The sequence below is a fragment of the Rana temporaria genome, assembly GCF_905171775.1.
Source record: "Rana temporaria chromosome 7 unlocalized genomic scaffold, aRanTem1.1 chr7c, whole genome shotgun sequence".
Taxonomy (NCBI): Eukaryota; Metazoa; Chordata; class Amphibia; order Anura; family Ranidae; genus Rana; species Rana temporaria.
The window spans coordinates 242,997-266,810 of record NW_024404470.1 but is presented as its reverse complement, the minus strand read 5'-3'; the positions used below and the strand labels follow the sequence as shown (position 1 = coordinate 266,810).

At 48.9% G+C, this 23,814-nt stretch overlaps 1 protein-coding gene across 1 annotated transcript in view; it reads left to right on the top strand.

Annotated features, from left to right (window-relative positions):
• The window catches only part of TESK2 (testis associated actin remodelling kinase 2), a 101,421-nt gene that overhangs the window by 48,684 nt on the left and 28,923 nt on the right, over positions 1-23,814 (top strand). The window contains exon 4 of the mRNA XM_040334371.1: positions 729-875. Coding sequence (XP_040190305.1) covers positions 729-875 — 147 coding nt within the window. The remainder of the gene's footprint in view (positions 1-728; positions 876-23,814) is intronic.

Here is a 23,814-nt window from a genome sequence, read left to right as displayed (position 1 = left end):
CCCGTGTACTGACCCCCTCCTGAATTCTTTGTGTCCCCCGTGTACTGACCCCCCTCCTGAATTCTTTGTGTCCCCCATGTACTGACCCCCTCCTGAATTCTTTGTGTCCCCCGTGTACTGACCCCCCTCCTGAATTCTTTGTGTCCCCCGTGTACTGACCCCCTCCTGAATTCTTTGTGTCCCCCGTGTACTGACCCCCTCCTGAATTCTGTGTGTCCCCCATGTACTGACCCCCTCCTGAATTATTCGTGTCCCCCATGTACTGACCCCCCTCCTGAATTCTTTGTGTCCCCCGTGTACTGACCCCCTCCTGAATTCTTTGTGTCCCCCCATGTACTGACCCCCCTCCTGAATTCTTTGTGTCCCCCGTGTACTGACCCCCTCCTGAATTCTTTGTGTCCCCCCATGTACTGACCCCCTCCTGAATTCTTTGTGTCCCCCATGTACTGACCCCCTCCTGAATTATTTGTGTCCCCCATGTACTGACCCCCCTCCTGAATTCTTTGTGTCCCCCGTGTACTGACCCCCTCCTGAATTCTTTGTGTCCCCCGTGTACTGACCCCCTCCTGAATTCTTTGTGTCCCCCGTGTACTGACCCCCCTCCTGAATTCTTTGTGTCCCCCATGTACTGACCCCCCTCCTGAATTCTTTGTGTCCCCCGTGTACTGACCCCCTCCTGAATTCTTTGTGTCCCCCCATGTACTGACCCAGGGACCCTTGTCTTTCAGTACATAAACAGCGGGAATTTGGAGCAGCTTCTGGACAGCAACCAGCACTTGCCGTGGACGGTCCGGGTGAAGCTGGGACTGGACGTGTCTCTGGGACTGGCTTATCTTCACTCCAAGGGGATCTTCCACCGCGACCTCACATCCAAGGTGGGTTCCTGGCCCCAGGGGGCATTCAAGGTTTGTGCTGGAGGCGGAGCCTCTGACCGTCCCGATGACTGATCGTCCTTTACCACGATGTCAATCACCGAAATCTTCTATAATCTTTAACTCAGGGCTGATCTACTAGCCAGGCCTCAAGGGTTACTCGCCACCAGTTGCCCCGCCCAACCCCTACCATGTCCCGCCTCTAATCCGGCCCCTAGACACACCCTCATAAATTATCTCAAGAAATGACACAAATGTTTTATGCAGAATTAAGTTATAAAAATATTAACAATAACTTTATTCGTGCCCAAAAATGCAGCCTGGCAATGTGCAGGGATCAGGAGTGTGTTGGGCACGGTAGAGCTTACACTCTAATGTCCCCTCCCCCCACATCACATCAGTCTCTGTACAGAGGAGCTTACACTCTAATGTCCCCTCCCCCCCACATCACATCAGTCTCTGTACAGAGGAGCTTACACTCTAATGTCCCCTCCCCCCCACACATCACATCAGTCTCTGTACAGAGGAGCTTACACTCTAATGTCCCCTCCCCCCACAGTCACATCAGTCTCTGTACAGAGGAGCTTACACTCTAATGTCCCCTCCCCCACATCACATCAGTCTCTGTACAGAGGAGCTTACACTCTAATGTCCCCTCCCCCCCACATCACATCAGTCTCTGTACAGAGGAGCTTACACTCTAATGTCCCCTCCCCCCACATCACATCAGTCTCTGTACAGAGGAGCTTACACTCTAATGTCCCCTCCCCCCCACATCACATCAGTCTCTGTACAGAGGAGCTTACACTCTAATGTCCCCTCCCCCCCACATCACATCAGTCTCTGTACAGAGGAGCTTACACTCTAATGTCCCCTCCCCCCCACACATCACATCAGTCTCTGTACAGAGGAGCTTACACTCTAATGTCCCCTCCCCCCACAGTCACATCAGTCTCTGTACAGAGGAGCTTACACTCTAATGTCCCCTCCCCCACATCACATCAGTCTCTGTACAGAGGAGCTTACACTCTAATGTCCCCTCCCCCCCACATCACATCAGTCTCTGTACAGAGGAGCTTACACTCTAATGTCCCCTCCCCCCCCACAGTTGCACATTATTATTATAATACATTTATATATTGCTGACATATACCATGGAGCCCCCATCTAACCCCCCAGGTGGTATAATTTGAACTCGGGACCCCAGTGCTCCTCCCTGCCCCCGTGTAGTTTGGAATGATGGGTGATGATGGTGGGCGGAGTGTGATCGCTTCCTATACAGCGGGGCGTTCGACCGTCTGAAGAGAAGAAAGTTCAGAACGATTCCGGTGTGAAGACGTTTTTCCAATCCTCATCATTTATTCTACTTTATGTGGGGTGGGGGGGGTGAGCAGCTCTGCAGTATCACTGTGTACACACAATAGTGTCCCGGCACAAGAGTCCCTCACCCCCCCTTAGGCTGCATTCACACCTCCGCGACAAGATACGCCGCGTACGCGGCGTATTTTGCCGCCAGTGTGTAACTTTTTTTTTTTTTTTAACAAAGCCTTCCCATTGCTTTGTATGGCCGAACGCCAATGCCGCCTGAAAAAAAGGGTCCGGGACTTTTTTTCAGGCGTACGGCATCTATGAGATGTGAACCATCTCATAGACAGCAATGGGAATTCTCCCCTCTAGTGGCAGAAGCGTCCGGCGTCGGGCGTTTTGTCGCGGAGGTGTGAATGGGCTCTTACTCCTCGCCCCCTCACCCCCCCTTACTCCTCGCCCCCTCACCCCCCCTTACTCCTCGCCCCCTCACCCCCCCTTACTCCTCGCCCCCTCACCCCCCCTCACTCCTCGCCCCCTCCCCCCCCTTCACTCCTCGCCCCCTCACCCCCCCTTACTCCTCGCCCCCTCACCCCCCCTTACTCCTCGCCCCCTCACCCCCCTTCACTCCTCGCCCCCTCACCCCCCTTCACTCCTCGCCCCCTCCCCCCCCTTCACTCCTCGCCCCCTCACCCCCCCTTACTCCTCACCCCCCCTTACTCCTCGCCCCCTCACCCCCCCTTACTCCTCGCCCCCTCACCCCCCCTCACTCCTCGCCCCCTCCCCCCCTTCACTCCTCGCCCCCTCACCCCCCCTTACTCCTCGCCCCCTCACCCCCCCTCACTCCTCGCCCCCTCACCCCCCCTTACTCCTCGCCCCCCTCCCGCTCTGTTTAGCCACCCAATAAACATCCAGCAAAGTTTATAAAGCGTTGTGTATTATTTCAGTGTCTGGCGGGCGGCACAGATGTTCCCCAGCTGGTGGACAGAAGAGGCTCTGTGTATTCCTGCGCCGCGCGCACAGAGACATCAATCTTCTGTATCGGTCCCCTCCACCTTCCTGCGTCCTGTCCAGCATGTGCCTGCGGCAGACAGTCATCCGTGACGGGGGGGGGTTGCTGTGCCATCATCTACCTCTAATATTTCCCTTGGAAGTTTGGGATTTTGTAAGCGGAAAAAGTGGTAAAAAAAGAACAGGGGGCAGGTGCCCTCGAACCCTTCGTACCCTCGAACCCTTTCTTACCCTCGAAACCTTTCTTACCCTCGAACCCTCCGTACCCTCGAACCCTCCGTACCCTCGAACCTTTGCCTTCGTACCCTCGAACCCTCCGTACCCTCGAACCCTCCGTACCCTCGAACCCTTTCTTACCCTCGAACCCTTTCTTACCCTCGAACCCTTTCTTACCCTCGAACCCTTTCTTACCCTCGAACCCTTTCTTACCCTCGAACCCTTTCTTACCCTCGAACCCTTTCTTACCCTCGAACCCTTTCTTACCCTCGAACCCTTTCTTACCCTCGAACCCTTTCTTACCCTCGAACCCTTTCTTACCCTCGAACCCTTTCTTACCCTCGAACCCTTTCTTACCCTCGAACCCTCCGTACCCTCGAACCTTCCGTACCCTCGAACCTTTGCCTTCGTACCCTCGAACCTTCGTACCCTCGCTGAAAATTGGCCTGGGCAGGAAGGGGGTGACAGTGCCCAGTATGCGAGTGGTTAAGGTCCTCATGCCACACATATACAATAAGGGGTTAATATGCCGTTCAGTTTTGAGTAATTGTATCAACCGATCATAAAAAATACATTGGTGCCGATCAATCTTCCTCTTATTTCTCTCCCGGACAGTGAGGTCTGTATGGCCACCAATTATGACTGTCTCATCAGTCCCTCATTATCACTCCTCCTCTCTTCCAGAACTGTCTCATCAGTCCCTCATTATGACTCCTCCTCTCTTCCAGAACTGTCTCATCAGTCCCTCATTATCACTCCTCCTCTCTTCCAGAACTGTCTCATCAGTCTCATTATCACTCCTCCTCTCTTCCAGAACTGTCTCATCAGTCCCTCATTATCACTCCTCCTCTCTTCCAGAACTGTCTCCTCAGTCCCTCATTATCACTCCTCCTCTCTTCCAGAACTGTCTCATCAGTCCCTCATTATCACTCCTCCTCTCTTCCAGAACTGTCTCATCAGTCCCTCATTATCACTCCTCCTCTCTTCCAGAACTGTCTCATCAGTCCCTCATTATCACTCCTCCTCTCTTCCAGAACTGTCTCATCAGTCCCTCATTATCACTCCTCCTCTCTTCCAGAACTGTCTCATCAGTCCCTCATTATCACTCCTCCTCTCTTCCAGAACTGTCTCCTCAGTCCCTCATTATCACTCCTCCTCTCTTCCAGAACTGTCTCCTCAGTCCCTCATTATCACTCCTCCTCTCTTCCAGAACTGTCTCCTCAGTCCCTCATTATCACTCCTCCTCTCTTCCAGAACTGTCTCATCAGTCCCTCATTATCACTCCTCCTCTCTTCCAGAACTGTCTCATCAGTCCCTCATTATCACTCCTCCTCTCTTCCAGAACTGTCTCATCAGTCCCTCATTATCACTCCTCCTCTCTTCCAGAACTGTCTCATCAGTCCCTCATTATCACTCCTCCTCTCTTCCAGAACTGTCTCATCAGTCCCTCATTATCACTCCTCCTCTCTTCCAGAACTGTCTCATCAGTCTCTCATTATCACTCCTCCTCTCTTCCAGAACTGTCTCATCAGTCCCTCATTATCACTCCTCCTCTCTTCCAGAACTGTCTCATCAGTCTCATTATCACTCCTCCTCTCTTCCAGAACTGTCTCATCAGTCCCTCATTATCACTCCTCCTCTCTTCCAGAACTGTCTCATCAGTCCCTCATTATCACTCCTCCTCTCTTCCAGAACTGTCTCATCAGTCTCATTATCACTCCTCCTCTCTTCCAGAACGGTCTCATCAGTCCCTCATTATCACTCCTCCTCTCTTCCAGAACTGTCTCATCAGTCCCTCATTATCACTCCTCCTCTCTTCCAGAACTGTCTCATCAGTCCCTCATTATCACTCCTCCTCTCTTCCAGAACTGTCTCATCAGTCTCATTATCACTCCTCCTCTCTTCCAGAACGGTCTCATCAGTCTCATTATCACTCCTCCTCTCTTCCAGAACTGTCTCATCAGTCCCTCATTATCACTCCTCCTCTCTTCCAGAACTGTCTCATCAGTCCCTCATTATCACTCCTCCTCTCTTCCAGAACTGTCTCCTCAGTCCCTCATTATCACTCCTCCTCTCTTCCAGAACTGTCTCATCAGTCCCTCATTATCACTCCTCTCTTCCAGAACTGTCTCATCAGTCCCTCATTATCACTCCTCCTCTCTTCCAGAACTGTCTCCTCAGTCCCTCATTATCACTCCTCCTCTCTTCCAGAACTGTCTCATCAGTCCCTCATTATCACTCCTCCTCTCTTCCATGACTGTCTCATCAGTCCCTCATTATCACTCCTCCTCTCTTCCAGAACTGTCTCATCAGTCCCTCATTATCACTCCTCCTCTCTTCCAGAACTGTCTCATCAGTCTCATTATCACTCCTCCTCTCTTCCAGAACTGTCTCATCAGTCCCTCATTATCACTCCTCCTCCTCTCTTCCAGAACTGTCTCCTCAGTCCCTCATTATCACTCCTCCTCTCTTCCAGAACTGTCTCATCAGTCCCTCATTATCACTCCTCCTCTCTTCCAGAACTGTCTCATCAGTCCCTCATTATCACTCCTCCTCTCTTCCAGAACTGTCTCATCAGTCCCTCATTATCACTCCTCCTCTCTTCCAGAACTGTCTCATCAGTCCCTCATTATCACTCCTCCTCTCTTCCAGAACTGTCTCATCAGTCCCTCATTATCACTCCTCCTCTCTTCCAGAACTGTCTCATCAGTCCCTCATTATCACTCCTCCTCTCTTCCAGAACTGTCTCATCAGTCCCTCATTATCGCTCCTCCTCTCTTCCAGAACTGTTTCATCAGTCTCATTATCGCTCCTCCTCTCTTCCAGAACTGTTTCATCAGTCTCATTATCGCTCCTCCTCTCTTCCAGAACTGTCTCATCAGTCCCTCATTATCACTCCTCCTCTCTTCCAGAACTGTCTCATCAGTCCCTCATTATCACTCCTCTCTTCCAGAACTGTCTCATCAGTCCCTCATTATCACTCCTCCTCCTCTCTTCCAGAACTGTCTCATCAGTCCCTCATTATCACTCCTCCTCTCTTCCAGAACTGTCTCATCAGTCCCTCATTATCACTCCTCCTCTCTTCCAGAACTGTCTCATCAGTCCCTCATTATCACTCCTCCTCTCTTCCAGAACTGTCTCCTCAGTCCCTCATTATCACTCCTCCTCTCTTCCAGAACTGTCTCATCAGTCCCTCATTATCACTCGTCCTCTCTTCCAGAACTGTCTCATCAGTCCCTCATTATCACTCCTCCTCTCTTCCAGAACTGTCTCATCAGTCCCTCATTATCACTCCTCCTCTCTTCCAGAACTGTCTCATCAGTCCCTCATTATCACTCCTCCTCTCTTCCAGAACTGTCTCCTCAGTCCCTCATCACTCCTCCTCTATTCCAGAACTGTCTCCTCAGTCCCTCATTATCACTCCTCCTCTCTTCCAGAACTGTCTCATCAGTCCCTCATTATCACTCCTCCTCTCTTCCAGAACTGTCTCATCAGTCCCTCATTATCACTCCTCCTCTCTTCCAGAACTGTCTCATCAGTCCCTCATTATCACTCCTCCTCTCTTCCAGAACTGTCTCATCAGTCCCTCATTATCACTCCTCCTCTCTTCCAGAACTGTCTCATCAGTCCCTCATTATCACTCCTCCTCTCTTCCAGAACTGTCTCATCAGTCCCTCATTATCACTCCTCCTCTCTTCCAGAACTGTCTCATCAGTCTCTCATTATCACTCCTCCTCTCTTCCAGAACTGTCTCATCAGTCCCTCATTATCACTCCTCCTCTCTTCCAGAACTGTCTCATCAGTCTCATTATCACTCCTCCTCTCTTCCAGAACTGTCTCATCAGTCCCTCATTATCACTCCTCCTCTCTTCCAGAACTGTCTCCTCAGTCCCTCATTATCACTCCTCCTCTCTTCCAGAACTGTCTCATCAGTCCCTCATTATCACTCCTCCTCTCTTCCAGAACTGTCTCATCAGTCCCTCATTATCACTCCTCCTCTCTTCCAGAACTGTCTCATCAGTCCCTCATTATCACTCCTCCTCTCTTCCAGAACTGTCTCATCAGTCCCTCATTATCACTCCTCCTCTCTTCCAGAACTGTCTCATCAGTCCCTCATTATCACTCCTCCTCTCTTCCAGAACTGTCTCCTCAGTCCCTCATTATCACTCCTCCTCTCTTCCAGAACTGTCTCATCAGTCCCTCATTATCACTCCTCCTCTCTTCCAGAACTGTCTCCTCAGTCCCTCATTATCACTCCTCCTCTCTTCCCGAACTGTCTCATCAGTCCCTCATTATCACTCCTCCTCTCTTCCAGAACTGTCTCATCAGTCCCTCATTATCACTCCTCCTCTCTTCCAGAACTGTCTCATCAGTCCCTCATTATCACTCCTCCTCTCTTCCAGAACTGTCTCATCAGTCCCTCATTATCACTCCTCCTCTCTTCCAGAACTGTCTCATCAGTCCCTCATTATCACTCCTCCTCTCTTCCAGAACTGTCTCATCAGTCTCTCATTATCACTCCTCCTCTCTTCCAGAACTGTCTCATCAGTCCCTCATTATCACTCCTCCTCTCTTCCAGAACTGTCTCATCAGTCTCATTATCACTCCTCCTCTCTTCCAGAACTGTCTCATCAGTCCCTCATTATCACTCCTCCTCTCTTCCAGAACTGTCTCATCAGTCCCTCATTATCACTCCTCCTCTCTTCCAGAACTGTCTCATCAGTCTCATTATCACTCCTCCTCTCTTCCAGAACGGTCTCATCAGTCCCTCATTATCACTCCTCCTCTCTTCCAGAACTGTCTCATCAGTCCCTCATTATCACTCCTCCTCTCTTCCAGAACTGTCTCATCAGTCCCTCATTATCACTCCTCCTCTCTTCCAGAACTGTCTCATCAGTCTCATTATCACTCCTCCTCTCTTCCAGAACGGTCTCATCAGTCTCATTATCACTCCTCCTCTCTTCCAGAACTGTCTCATCAGTCCCTCATTATCACTCCTCCTCTCTTCCAGAACTGTCTCATCAGTCCCTCATTATCACTCCTCCTCTCTTCCAGAACTGTCTCCTCAGTCCCTCATTATCACTCCTCCTCTCTTCCAGAACTGTCTCATCAGTCCCTCATTATCACTCCTCTCTTCCAGAACTGTCTCATCAGTCCCTCATTATCACTCCTCCTCTCTTCCAGAACTGTCTCCTCAGTCCCTCATTATCACTCCTCCTCTCTTCCAGAACTGTCTCATCAGTCCCTCATTATCACTCCTCCTCTCTTCCATGACTGTCTCATCAGTCCCTCATTATCACTCCTCCTCTCTTCCAGAACTGTCTCATCAGTCCCTCATTATCACTCCTCCTCTCTTCCAGAACTGTCTCATCAGTCTCATTATCACTCCTCCTCTCTTCCAGAACTGTCTCATCAGTCCCTCATTATCACTCCTCCTCCTCTCTTCCAGAACTGTCTCCTCAGTCCCTCATTATCACTCCTCCTCTCTTCCAGAACTGTCTCATCAGTCCCTCATTATCACTCCTCCTCTCTTCCAGAACTGTCTCATCAGTCCCTCATTATCACTCCTCCTCTCTTCCAGAACTGTCTCATCAGTCCCTCATTATCACTCCTCCTCTCTTCCAGAACTGTCTCATCAGTCCCTCATTATCACTCCTCCTCTCTTCCAGAACTGTCTCATCAGTCCCTCATTATCACTCCTCCTCTCTTCCAGAACTGTCTCATCAGTCCCTCATTATCACTCCTCCTCTCTTCCAGAACTGTCTCATCAGTCCCTCATTATCGCTCCTCCTCTCTTCCAGAACTGTTTCATCAGTCTCATTATCGCTCCTCCTCTCTTCCAGAACTGTTTCATCAGTCTCATTATCGCTCCTCCTCTCTTCCAGAACTGTCTCATCAGTCCCTCATTATCACTCCTCCTCTCTTCCAGAACTGTCTCATCAGTCCCTCATTATCACTCCTCTCTTCCAGAACTGTCTCATCAGTCCCTCATTATCACTCCTCCTCCTCTCTTCCAGAACTGTCTCATCAGTCCCTCATTATCACTCCTCCTCTCTTCCAGAACTGTCTCATCAGTCCCTCATTATCACTCCTCCTCTCTTCCAGAACTGTCTCATCAGTCCCTCATTATCACTCCTCCTCTCTTCCAGAACTGTCTCCTCAGTCCCTCATTATCACTCCTCCTCTCTTCCAGAACTGTCTCATCAGTCCCTCATTATCACTCGTCCTCTCTTCCAGAACTGTCTCATCAGTCCCTCATTATCACTCCTCCTCTCTTCCAGAACTGTCTCATCAGTCCCTCATTATCACTCCTCCTCTCTTCCAGAACTGTCTCATCAGTCCCTCATTATCACTCCTCCTCTCTTCCAGAACTGTCTCCTCAGTCCCTCATCACTCCTCCTCTATTCCAGAACTGTCTCCTCAGTCCCTCATTATCACTCCTCCTCTCTTCCAGAACTGTCTCATCAGTCCCTCATTATCACTCCTCCTCTCTTTCAGAACTGTCTCATCAGTCCCTCATTATCACTCCTCCTCTCTTCCAGAACTGTCTCATCAGTCCCTCATTATCACTCCTCCTCTCTTCCAGAACTGTCTCATCAGTCCCTCATTATCACTCCTCCTCTCTTCCAGAACTGTCTCATCAGTCCCTCATTATCACTCCTCCTCTCTTCCAGAACTGTCTCATCAGTCTCTCATTATCACTCCTCCTCTCTTCCAGAACTGTCTCATCAGTCCCTCATTATCACTCCTCCTCTCTTCCAGAACTGTCTCCTCAGTCCCTCATTATCACTCCTCCTCTCTTCCAGAACTGTCTCATCAGTCCCTCATTATCACTCCTCCTCTCTTTCAGAACTGTCTCATCAGTCCCTCATTATCACTCCTCCTCTCTTCCAGAACTGTCTCATCAGTCCCTCATTATCACTCCTCCTCTCTTCCAGAACTGTCTCATCAGTCCCTCATTATCACTCCTCCTCTCTTCCAGAACTGTCTCATCAGTCCCTCATTATCACTCCTCCTCTCTTCCAGAACTGTCTCATCAGTCCCTCATTATCACTCCTCCTCTCTTCCAGAACTGTCTCATCAGTCTCATTATCACTCCTCCTCTCTTCCAGAACTGTCTCATCAGTCCCTCATTATCACTCCTCCTCTCTTTCAGAACTGTCTCATCAGTCCCTCATTATCACTCCTCCTCTCTTTCAGAACTGTCTCATCAGTCCCTCATTATCACTCCTCCTCTCTTCCAGAACTGTCTCATCAGTCCCTCATTATCACTCCTCCTCTCTTCCAGAACTGTCTCATCAGTCCCTCATTATCACTCCTCCTCTCTTCCAGAACTGTCTCATCAGTCTCATTATCACTCCTCCTCTCTTCCAGAACTGTTTCATCAGTCCCTCATTATCACTCCTCCTCTCTTCCAGAACTGTCTCATCAGTCCCTCATTATCACTCCTCCTCTCTTCCAGAACTGTCTCATCAGTCCCTCATTATCACTCCTCCTCTCTTCCATGACTGTCTCATCAGTCCCTCATTATCACTCCTCCTCTCTTCCAGAACTGTCTCATCAGTCCCTCATTATCACTCCTCCTCTCTTCCAGAACTGTCTCATCAGTCCCTCATTATCACTCCTCCTCTCTTCCAGAACTGTCTCATCAGTCCCTCATTATCACTCCTCCTCTCTTCCAGAACTGTCTCATCAGTCCCTCATTATCACTCCTCCTCTCTTCCAGAACTGTCTCATCAGTCCCTCATTATCACTCCTCCTCTCTTCCAGAACTGTCTCCTCAGTCCCTCATTATCACTCCTCCTCTCTTCCAGAACTGTCTCATCAGTCCCTCATTATCACTCCTCCTCTCTTCCAGAACTGTCTCATCAGTCCCTCATTATCACTCCTCCTCTCTTCCAGAACTGTCTCATCAGTCTCATTATCACTCCTCCTCTCTTCCAGAACTGTCTCATCAGTCCCTCATTATCACTCCTCCTCTCTTCCAGAACTGTCTCATCAGTCCCTCATTATCGCTCCTCCTCTCTTCCAGAACTGTCTCATCAGTCTCTCATTATCACTCCTCCTCTCTTCCAGAACTGTCTCATCAGTCCCTCATTATCACTCCTCCTCTCTTCCAGAACTGTCTCATCAGTCCCTCATTATCACTCCTCCTCTCTTCCAGAACTGTCTCATCAGTCCCTCATTATCACTCCTCCTCTCTTCCAGAACTGTCTCATCAGTCCCTCATTATCACTCCTCCTCTCTTCCAGAACTGTCTCATCAGTCCCTCATTATCACTCCTCCTCTCTTCCAGAACTGTCTCATCAGTCCCTCATTATCACTCCTCCTCCTCTCTTCCAGAACTGTCTCATCAGTCTCTCATTATCACTCCTCCTCTCTTCCAGAACTGTCTCATCAGTCCCTCATTATCACTCCTCTCTTCCAGAACTGTCTCATCAGTCCCTCATTATCACTCCTCTCTTCCAGAACTGTCTCATCAGTCCCTCATTATCACTCCTCCTCTCTTCCAGAACTGTCTCCTCAGTCCCTCATTATCACTCCTCCTCTCTTCCAGAACTGTCTCATCAGTCCCTCATTATCACTCCTCCTCTCTTCCAGAACTGTCTCATCAGTCCCTCATTATCACTCCTCTCTTCCAGAACTGTCTCATCAGTCCCTCATTATCACTCCTCTCTTCCAGAACTGTCTCATCAGTCCCTCATTATCACTCCTCTCTTCCAGAACTGTCTCATCAGTCCCTCATTATCACTCCTCCTCTCTTCCAGAACTGTCTCCTCAGTCCCTCATTATCACTCCTCCTCTCTTCCAGAACTGTCTCATCAGTCCCTCATTATCACTCCTCCTCTCTTCCAGAACTGTCTCATCAGTCCCTCATTATCACTCCTCCTCTCTTCCAGAACTGTCTCATCAGTCCCTCATTATCACTCCTCCTCTCTTCCAGAACTGTCTCATCAGTCCCTCATTATCACTCCTCCTCTCTTCCAGAACTGTCTCATCAGTCCCTCATTATCACTCCTCTCTTCCAGAACTGTCTCATCAGTCCCTCATTATCACTCCTCCTCTCTTCCAGAACTGTCTCATCAGTCCCTCATTATCACTCCTCCTCTCTTCCAGAACTGTCTCATCAGTCCCTCATTATCACTCCTCCTCTCTTCCAGAACTGTCTCATCAGTCCCTCATTATCACTCCTCCTCTCTTCCATGACTGTCTCATCAGTCCCTCATTATCACTCCTCCTCTCTTCCAGAACTGTCTCATCAGTCCCTCATTATCACTCCTCCTCTCTTCCAGAACTGTCTCATCAGTCCCTCATTATCACTCCTCCTCTCTTCCAGAACTGTCTCCTCAGTCCCTCATTATCACTCCTCCTCTCTTCCAGAACTGTCTCCTCAGTCCCTCATTATCACTCCTCCTCTCTTCCAGAACTGTCTCATCAGTCCCTCATTATCACTCCTCCTCTCTTCCAGAACTGTCTCATCAGTCCCTCATTATCACTCCTCCTCCTCTCTTCCAGAACTGTCTCCTCAGTCCCTCATTATCACTCCTCCTCTCTTCCAGAACTGTCTCATCAGTCCCTCATTATCACTCCTCCTCTCTTCCAGAACTGTCTCATCAGTCCCTCATTATCACTCCTCCTCTCTTCCAGAACTGTCTCATCAGTCCCTCATTATCACTCCTCCTCTCTTCCAGAACTGTCTCATCAGTCCCTCATTATCACTCCTCCTCTCTTCCAGAACTGTCTCATCAGTCTCATTATCACTCCTCCTCTCTTCCAGAACTGTCTCATCAGTCCCTCATTATCACTCCTCCTCTCTTCCAGAACTGTCTCCTCAGTCCCTCATTATCACTCCTCCTCTCTTCCAGAACTGTCTCATCAGTCCCTCATTATCACTCCTCCTCTCTTCCAGAACTGTCTCATCAGTCCCTCATTATCACTCCTCTCTTCCAGAACTGTCTCATCAGTCCCTCATTATCACTCCTCCTCTCTTCCAGAACTGTCTCATCAGTCCCTCATTATCACTCCTCCTCTCTTCCAGAACTGTCTCATCAGTCCCTCATTATCACTCCTCCTCTCTTCCAGAACTGTCTCATCAGTCTCATTATCACTCCTCCTCTCTTCCAGAACTGTCTCATCAGTCCCTCATTATCACTCCTCCTCTCTTCCAGAACTGTCTCCTCAGTCCCTCATTATCACTCCTCCTCTCTTCCAGAACTGTCTCATCAGTCCCTCATTATCACTCCTCCTCTCTTCCAGAACTGTCTCATCAGTCTCATTATCACTCCTCCTCTCTTCCAGAACTGTCTCATCAGTCCCTCATTATCACTCCTCCTCTCTTCCAGAACTGTCTCATCAGTCCCTCATTATCACTCCTCCTCTCTTCCAGAACTGTCTCATCAGTCCCTCATTATCACTCCTCCTCCTCCTCCTCTCTTCCAGAACTGTCTCATCAGAGTCCCTCATTATCACTCCTCCTCTCTTCCAGAACTGTCTCATCAGTCCCTCATTATCACTCCTCCTCTCTTCCAGAACTGTCTCATCAGTCCCTCATTATCACTCCTCCTCTCTTCCAGAACTGTCTCATCAGTCCCTCATTATCACTCCTCCTCTCTTCCAGAACTGTCTCATCAGTCCCTCATTATCACTCCTCCTCTCTTCCAGAACTGTCTCATCAGTCCCTCATTATCACTCCTCCTCTCTTCCAGAACTGTCTCATCAGTCCCTCATTATCACTCCTCCTCTCTTCCAGAACTGTCTCATCAGTCCCTCATTATCACTCCTCCTCTCTTCCAGAACTGTCTCATCAGTCCCTCATTATCACTCCTCCTCTCTTCCAGAACTGTCTCATCAGTCCCTCATTATCACTCCTCCTCTCTTCCAGAACTGTCTCATCAGTCCCTCATTATGACTCCTCCTCTCTTCCAGAACTGTCTCATCAGTCCCTCATTATCACTCCTCCTCCTCTCTTCCAGAACTGTCTCATCAGTCTCATTATCACTCCTCCTCTCTTCCAGAACTGTCTCATCAGTCCCTCATTATCTCTCCTCCTCTCTTCCAGAACTGTCTCATCAGTCCCTCATTATCACTCCTCCTCTCTTCCAGAACTGTCTCATCAGTCCCTCATTATCACTCCTCCTCTCTTCCAGAACTGTCTCATCAGTCCCTCATTATCACTCCTCCTCTCTTCCAGAACTGTCTCATCAGTCCCTCATTATCACTCCTCCTCTCTTCCAGAACTGTCTCATCAGTCCCTCATTATCACTCCTCCTCTCTTCCAGAACTGTCTCATCAGTCCCTCATTATCACTCCTCCTCTCTTCCAGAACTGTCTCATCAGTCCCTCATTATCACTCCTCCTCTCTTCCAGAACTGTCTCATCAGTCCCTCATTATCACTCCTCTCTTCCAGAACTGTCTCATCAGTCCCTCATTATCACTCCTCCTCTCTTCCAGAACTGTCTCCTCAGTCCCTCATTATCACTCCTCCTCTCTTCCAGAACTGTCTCATCAGTCCCTCATTATCACTCCTCCTCTCTTCCAGAACTGTCTCATCAGTCCCTCATTATCACTCCTCTCTTCCAGAACTGTCTCATCAGTCCCTCATTATCACTCCTCCTCTCTTCCAGAACTGTCTCATCAGTCCCTCATTATCACTCCTCCTCTCTTCCAGAACTGTCTCATCAGTCCCTCATTATCACTCCTCCTCTCTTCCAGAACTGTCTCATCAGTCCCTCATTATCACTCCTCCTCTCTTCCAGAACTGTCTCATCAGTCCCTCATTATCACTCCTCCTCTCTTCCAGAACTGTCTCATCAGTCTCTCATTATCACTCCTCCTCTCTTCCAGAACTGTCTCATCAGTCCCTCATTATCACTCCTCCTCTCTTCCAGAACTGTCTCATCAGTCCCTCATTATCACTCCTCTCTTCCAGAACTGTCTCATCAGTCCCTCATTATCACTCCTCCTCTCTTCCAGAACTGTCTCATCAGTCTCATTATCACTCCTCCTCTCTTCCATGACTGTCTCATCAGTCCCTCATTATCGCTCCTCCTCTCTTCCAGAACTGTCTCATCAGTCTCTCATTATCACTCCTCCTCTCTTCCAGAACTGTCTCATCAGTCCCTCATTATCGCTCCTCCTCTCTTCCAGAACTGTCTCATCAGTCCCTCATTATCGCTCCTCCTCTCTTCCAGAACTGTCTCATCAGTCCCTCATTATCACTCCTCCTCTCTTCCAGAACTGTCTCATCAGTCCCTCATTATCGCTCCTCCTCTCTTCCAGAACTGTCTCATCAGTCCCTCATTATCGCTCCTCCTCTCTTCCAGAACTGTCTCATCAGTCCCTCATTATCACTCCTCTCTTCCAGAACTGTCTCATCAGTCCCTCATTATCACTCCTCCTCCTCTCTTCCAGAACTGTCTCATCAGTCCCTCATTATCACTCCTCCTCTCTTCCAGAACTGTCTCATCAGTCCCTCATTATCACTCCTCTCTTCCAGAACTGTCTCATCAGTCCCTCATTATCACTCCTCCTCTCTTCCAGAACTGTCTCCTCAGTCCCTCATTATCACTCCTCCTCTCTTCCAGAACTGTCTCATCAGTCCCTCATTATCACTCCTCCTCTCTTCCAGAACTGTCTCATCAGTCCCTCATTATCACTCCTCCTCTCTTCCAGAACTGTCTCATCAGTCCCTCATTATCACTCCTCCTCTCTTCCAGAACTGTCTCATCAGTCCCTCATTATCACTCCTCCTCTCTTCCAGAACTGTCTCATCAGTCCCTCATTATCACTCCTCCTCTCTTCCAGAACTGTCTCATCAGTCCCTCATTATCACTCCTCCTCTCTTCCAGAACTGTCTCATCAGTCCCTCATTATCACTCCTCCTCTCTTCCAGAACTGTCTCATCAGTCCCTCATTATCACTCCTCCTCTCTTCCAGAACTGTCTCATCAGTCCCTCATTATCACTCCTCCTCTCTTCCAGAACTGTCTCATCAGTCCCTCATTATCACTCCTCCTCTCTTCCACAACTGTCTCATCAGTCCCTCATTATCACTCCTCCTCTCTTCCAGAACTGTCTCATCAGTCCCTCATTATCACTCCTCCTCTCTTCCAGAACTGTCTCATCAGTCTCTCATTATCACTCCTCCTCTCTTCCAGAACTGTCTCATCAGTCCCTCATTATCACTCCTCCTCTCTTCCAGAACTGTCTCATCAGTCCCTCATTATCACTCCTCCTCTCTTCCAGAACTGTCTCATCAGTCCCTCATTATCACTCCTCCTCTCTTCCAGAACTGTCTCATCAGTCCCTCATTATCACTCCTCCTCTCTTCCAGAACTGTCTCATCAGTCCCTCATTATCCCTCCTCCTCTCTTCCAGAACTGTCTCATCAGTCCCTCATTATCACTCCTCCTCTCTTCCAGAACTGTCTCATCAGTCCCTCATTATCACTCCTCCTCTCTTCCAGAACTGTCTCATCAGTCCCTCATTATCACTCCTCCTCTCTTCCAGAACTGTCTCATCAGTCCCTCATTATCACTCCTCCTCTCTTCCAGAACTGTCTCATCAGTCTCTCATTATCACTCCTCCTCTCTTCCAGAACTGTCTCATCAGTCCCTCATTATCGACTCCTCCTCTCTTCCAGAACTGTCTCATCAGTCCCTCATTATCACTCCTCCTCTCTTCCAGAACTGTCTCATCAGTCCCTCATTATCACTCCTCCTCTCTTCCAGAACTGTCTCATCAGTCCCTCATTATCACTCCTCCTCTCTTCCAGAACTGTCTCATCAGTCCCTCATTATCACTCCTCTCTTCCAGAACTGTCTCATCAGTCCCTCATTATCACTCCTCCTCTCTTCCAGAACTGTCTCATCAGTCCCTCATTATCACTCCTCCTCTCTTCCAGAACTGTCTCATCAGTCCCTCATTATCACTCCTCCTCTCTTCCAGAACTGTCTCATCAGTCCCTCATTATCACTCCTCCTCTCTTCCAGAACTGTCTCATCAGTCCCTCATTATCGCTCCTCCTCTCTTCCAGAACTGTCTCATCAGTCTCTCATTATCGCTCCTCCTCTCTTCCAGAACTGTCTCATCAGTCCCTCATTATCACTCCTCCTCTCTTCCAGAACTGTCTCATCAGTCCCTCATTATCACTCCTCTCTTCCAGAACTGTCTCCTCAGTCCCTCATTATCACTCCTCCTCTCTTCCAGAACTGTCTCATCAGTCCCTCATTATCACTCCTCCTCTCTTCCAGAACTGTCTCATCAGTCCCTCATTATCACTCCTCCTCTCTTCCAGAACTGTCTCATCAGTCCCTCATTATCACTCCTCCTCTCTTCCAGAACTGTCTCATCAGTCCCTCATTATCACTCCTCCTCTCTTCCAGAACTGTCTCATCAGTCCCTCATTATCACTCCTCCTCTCTTCCAGAACTGTCTCATCAGTCCCTCATTATCACTCCTCCTCTCTTCCAGAACTGTCTCATCAGTCCCTCATTATCACTCCTCTCTTCCAGAACTGTCTCATCAGTCCCTCATTATCACTCCTCCTCTCTTCCAGAACTGTCTCATCAGTCCCTCATTATCACTCCTCCTCTCTTCCAGAACTGTCTCATCAGTCCCTCATTATCACTCCTCCTCTCTTCCAGAACTGTCTCATCAGTCTCTCATTATCACTCCTCCTCTCTTCCAGAACTGTCTCATCAGTCCCTCATTATCACTCCTCCTCTCTTCCAGAACTGTCTCATCAGTCCCTCATTATCACTCCTCCTCTCTTCCAGAACTGTCTCATCAGTCCCTCGTTATCGCTCCTCCTCTCTTCCAGAACTGTCTCATCAGTCCCTCATTATCGCTCCTCCTCTCTTCCAGAACTGTCTCATCAGTCCCTCATTATCACTCCTCCTCTCTTCCAGAACTGTCTCATCAGTCCCTCATTATCACTCCTCCTCTCTTCCAGAACTGTCTCCTCAGTCCCTCATTATCACTCCTCCTCTCTTCCAGAACTGTCTCATCAGTCCCTCATTATCGCTCCTCCTCTCTTCCAGAACTGTCTCATCAGTCCCTCATTATCACTCCTCCTCTCTTCCAGAACTGTCTCATCAGTCCCTCATTATCACTCCTCCTCTCTTCCAGAACTGTCTCATCAGTCCCTCATTATCACTCCTCCTCTCTTCCAGAACTGTCTCATCAGTCCCTCATTATCACTCCTCTCTTCCAGAACTGTCTCATCAGTCCCTCATTATCACTCCTCCTCCTCTCTTCCAGAACTGTCTCATCAGTCCCTCATTATCACTCCTCCTCTCTTCCAGAACTGTCTCATCAGTCCCTCATTATCACTCCTCTCTTCCAGAACTGTCTCATCAGTCCCTCATTATCACTCCTCCTCTCTTCCAGAACTGTCTCCTCAGTCCCTCATTATCACTCCTCCTCTCTTCCAGAACTGTCTCATCAGTCCCTCATTATCACTCCTCCTCTCTTCCAGAACTGTCTCATCAGTCCCTCATTATCACTCCTCCTCTCTTCCAGAACTGTCTCATCAGTCCCTCATTATGACTCCTCCTCTCTTCCAGAACTGTCTCATCAGTCTCTCATTATCACTCCTCCTCTCTTCCAGAACTGTCTCATCAGTCCCTCATTATCACTCCTCCTCTCTTCCAGAACTGTCTCATCAGTCCCTCATTATCACTCCTCCTCTCTTCCAGAACTGTCTCATCAGTCCCTCATTATCACTCCTCCTCTCTTCCAGAACTGTCTCATCAGTCTCTCATTATCACTCCTCCTCTCTTCCAGAACTGTCTCATCAGTCTCTCATTATCACTCCTCCTCTCTTCCAGAACTGTCTCATCAGTCCCTCATTATCACTCCTCCTCTCTTCCAGAACTGTCTCATCAGTCCCTCATTATCACTCCTCCTCTCTTCCAGAACTGTCTCATCAGTCCCTCATTATCACTCCTCCTCTCTTCCAGAACTGTCTCATCAGTCCCTCATTATCACTCCTCCTCTCTTCCAGAACTGTCTCATCAGTCTCATTATCACTCCTCCTCTCTTCCAGAACTGTCTCATCAGTCTCATTATCACTCCTCCTCTCTTCCAGAACTGTCTCATCAGTCTCTCATTATCACTCCTCCTCTCTTCCAGAACTGTCTCATCAGTCCCTCATTATCACTCCTCCTCTCTTCCAGAACTGTCTCATCAGTCCCTCATTATCACTCCTCCTCTCTTCCAGAACTGTCTCATCAGTCTCATTATCACTCCTCCTCTCTTCCAGAACTGTCTCATCAGTCCCTCATTATCACTCCTCCTCTCTTCCAGAACTGTCTCATCAGTCCCTCATTATCACTCCTCCTCTCTTCCAGAACTGTCTCATCAGTCCCTCATTATCACTCCTCCTCCTCTCTTCCAGAACTGTCTCCTCAGTCCCTCATTATCACTCCTCCTCTCTTCCAGAACTGTCTCATCAGTCCCTCATTATCACTCCTCCTCTCTTCCAGAACTGTCTCATCAGTCCCTCATTATCACTCCTCCTCTCTTCCAGAACTGTCTCATCAGTCCCTCATTATCACTCCTCCTCTCTTCCAGAACTGTCTCATCAGTCCCTCATTATCACTCCTCTCTTCCAGAACTGTCTCATCAGTCCCTCATTATCACTCCTCCTCTCTTCCAGAACTGTCTCATCAGTCCCTCATTATCACTCCTCCTCTCTTCCAGAACTGTCTCATCAGTCCCTCATTATCACTCCTCCTCTCTTCCAGAACTGTCTCATCAGTCCCTCATTATCACTCCTCCTCTCTTCCAGAACTGTCTCATCAGTCCCTCATTATCACTCCTCCTCTCTTCCAGAACTGTCTCCTCAGTCCCTCATTATCGCTCCTCCTCTCTTCCAGAACTGTCTCATCAGTCTCTCATTATCACTCCTCCTCTCTTCCAGAACTGTCTCCTCAGTCCCTCATTATCACTCCTCCTCTCTTCCAGAACTGTCTCATCAGTCCCTCATTATCACTCGTCCTCTCTTCCAGAACTGTCTCATCAGTCCCTCATTATCACTCCTCCTCTCTTCCAGAACTGTCTCATCAGTCCCTCATTATCGCTCCTCCTCTCTTCCAGAACTGTCTCATCAGTCCCTCATTATGACTCCTCCTCTCTTCCAGAACTGTCTCATCAGTCCCTCATTATCGCTCCTCCTCTCTTCCAGAACTGTCTCATCAGTCCCTCATTATGACTCCTCCTCTCTTCCAGAACTGTCTCATCAGTCTCTCATTATCACTCCTCCTCTCTTCCAGAACTGTCTCATCAGTCCCTCATTATCACTCCTCCTCTCTTCCAGAACTGTCTCATCGGTCCCTCATTGTCACTCCTCCTCTCTTCCAGAACTGTCTCATCAGTCCCTCATTATCACTCCTCCTCTCTTCCAGAACTGTCTCATCAGTCCCTCATTATCACTCCTCCTCTCTTCCAGAACTGTCTCATCAGTCCCTCATTATCACTCCTCCTCTCTTCCAGAACTGTCTCATCAGTCCCTCATTATCACTCCTCTCTTCCAGAACTGTCTCATCAGTCCCTCATTATCACTCCTCTCTTCCAGAACTGTCTCATCAGTCCCTCATTATCACTCCTCCTCTCTTCCAGAACTGTCTCATCAGTCCCTCATTATCACTCCTCCTCTCTTCCAGAACTGTCTCATCAGTCCCTCATTATCACTCCTCCTCTCTTCCAGAACTGTCTCATCAGTCCCTCATTATCACTCCTCCTCTCTTCCAGAACTGTCTCATCAGTCTCTCATTATCACTCCTCCTCTCTTCCAGAACTGTCTCATCAGTCCCTCATTATCACTCCTCCTCTCTTCCAGAACTGTCTCATCAGTCCCTCATTATCACTCCTCCTCTCTTCCAGAACTGTCTCCTCAGTCCCTCATTATCACTCCTCCTCTCTTCCAGAACTGTCTCCTCAGTCCCTCATTATCACTCCTCCTCTCTTCCAGAACTGTCTCATCAGTCCCTCATTATCACTCCTCCTCTCTTCCAGAACTGTCTCCTCAGTCCCTCATTATCACTCCTCCTCTCTTCCAGAACTGTCTCATCAGTCCCTCATTATCACTCCTCCTCTCTTCCAGAACTGTCTCCTCAGTCCCTCATTATCACTCCTCCTCTCTTCCAGAACTGTCTCATCAGTCCCTCATTATCACTCCTCCTCTCTTCCAGAACTGTCTCATCAGTCCCTCATTATCACTCCTCCTCTCTTCCAGAACTGTCTCATCAGTCCCTCATTATCACTCCTCCTCTCTTCCAGAACTGTCTCATCAGTCTCTCATTATCACTCCTCCTCTCTTCCAGAACTGTCTCATCAGTCCCTCATTATCACTCCTCCTCTCTTCCAGAACTGTCTCATCAGTCTCATTATCACTCCTCCTCTCTTCCAGAACTGTCTCATCAGTCCCTCATTATCACTCCTCCTCCTCTCTTCCAGAACTGTCTCCTCAGTCCCTCATTATCACTCCTCCTCTCTTCCAGAACTGTCTCATCAGTCCCTCATTATCACTCCTCCTCTCTTCCAGAACTGTCTCATCAGTCTCTCATTATCACTCCTCCTCTCTTCCAGAACTGTCTCATCAGTCCCTCATTATCGCTCCTCCTCTCTTCCAGAACTGTCTCATCAGTCCCTCATTATCACTCCTCCTCTCTTCCAGAACTGTCTCCTCAGTCCCTCATTATCACTCCTCCTCTCTTCCAGAACTGTCTCATCAGTCTCATTATCACTCCTCCTCTCTTCCAGAACTGTCTCATCAGTCCCTCATTATCACTCCTCCTCTCTTCCAGAACTGTCTCATCAGTCCCTCATTATCACTCCTCCTCTCTTCCAGAACTGTCTCATCAGTCCCTCATTATCACTCCTCCTCTCTTCCAGAACTGTCTCATCAGTCCCTCATTATCACTCCTCCTCTCTTCCAGAACTGTCTCATCAGTCCCTCATTATGACTCCTCCTCTCTTCCAGAACTGTCTCATCAGTCCCTCATTATCACTCCTCCTCTCTTCCAGAACTGTCTCATCAGTCCCTCATTATCACTCCTCCTCTCTTCCAGAACTGTCTCATCAGTCCCTCATTATCACTCCTCCTCTCTTCCAGAACTGTCTCATCAGTCTCATTATCACTCCTCCTCTCTTCCAGAACTGTCTCATCAGTCCCTCATTATCACTCCTCCTCCTCCTCTCTTCCAGAACTGTCTCATCAGTCCCTCATTATCACTCCTCCTCCTCTCTTCCAGAACTGTCTCCTCAGTCCCTCATTATCACTCCTCCTCTCTTCCAGAACTGTCTCATCAGTCCCTCATTATCACTCCTCCTCTCTTCCAGAACTGTCTCATCAGTCCCTCATTATCACTCCTCCTCTCTTTCAGAACTGTCTCATCAGTCCCTCATTATCACTCCTCCTCTCTTCCAGAACTGTCTCATCAGTCCCTCATTATCACTCCTCCTCTCTTCCAGAACTGTCTCATCAGTCCCTCATTATGACTCCTCCTCTCTTCCAGAACTGTCTCATCAGTCCCTCATTATCACTCCTCCTCTCTTCCAGAACTGTCTCATCAGTCCCTCATTATCACTCCTCCTCTCTTCCAGAACTGTCTCATCAGTCCCTCATTATGACTCCTCCTCTCTTCCAGAACTGTCTCATCAGTCCCTCATTATCACTCCTCCTCTCTTCCAGAACTGTCTCATCAGTCCCTCATCACTCCTCCTCTCTTCCAGAACTGTCTCATCAGTCCCTCATTATCACTCCTCCTCTCTTCCAGAACTGTCTCATCAGTCCCTCATTATCACTCCTCCTCTCTTCCAGAACTGTCTCATCAGTCTCATTATCACTCCTCCTCTCTTCCAGAACTGTCTCATCAGTCCCTCATTATCACTCCTCCTCTCTTCCAGAACTGTCTCATCAGTCCCTCATTATCACTCCTCCTCTCTTCCAGAACTGTCTCATCAGTCCCTCATTATCACTCCTCCTCTCTTCCAGAACTGTCTCCTCAGTCCCTCATTATCACTCCTCCTCTCTTCCAGAACTGTCTCATCAGTCCCTCATTATCACTCCTCCTCTCTTCCAGAACTGTCTCATCAGTCCCTCATTATCACTCCTCCTCTCTTCCAGAACTGTCTCATCAGTCCCTCATTATCACTCCTCCTCTCTTCCAGAACTGTCTCATCAGTCCCTCATTATCACTCCTCCTCTCTTCCAGAACTGTCTCATCAGTCCCTCATTATCACTCCTCCTCTCTTCCAGAACTGTCTCATCAGTCCCTCATTATCACTCCTCCTCTCTTCCAGAACTGTCTCATCAGTCCCTCATTATCACTCCTCCTCTCTTCCAGAACTGTCTCATCAGTCTCTCATTATCACTCCTCCTCTCTCCCAGAACTGTCTCATCAGT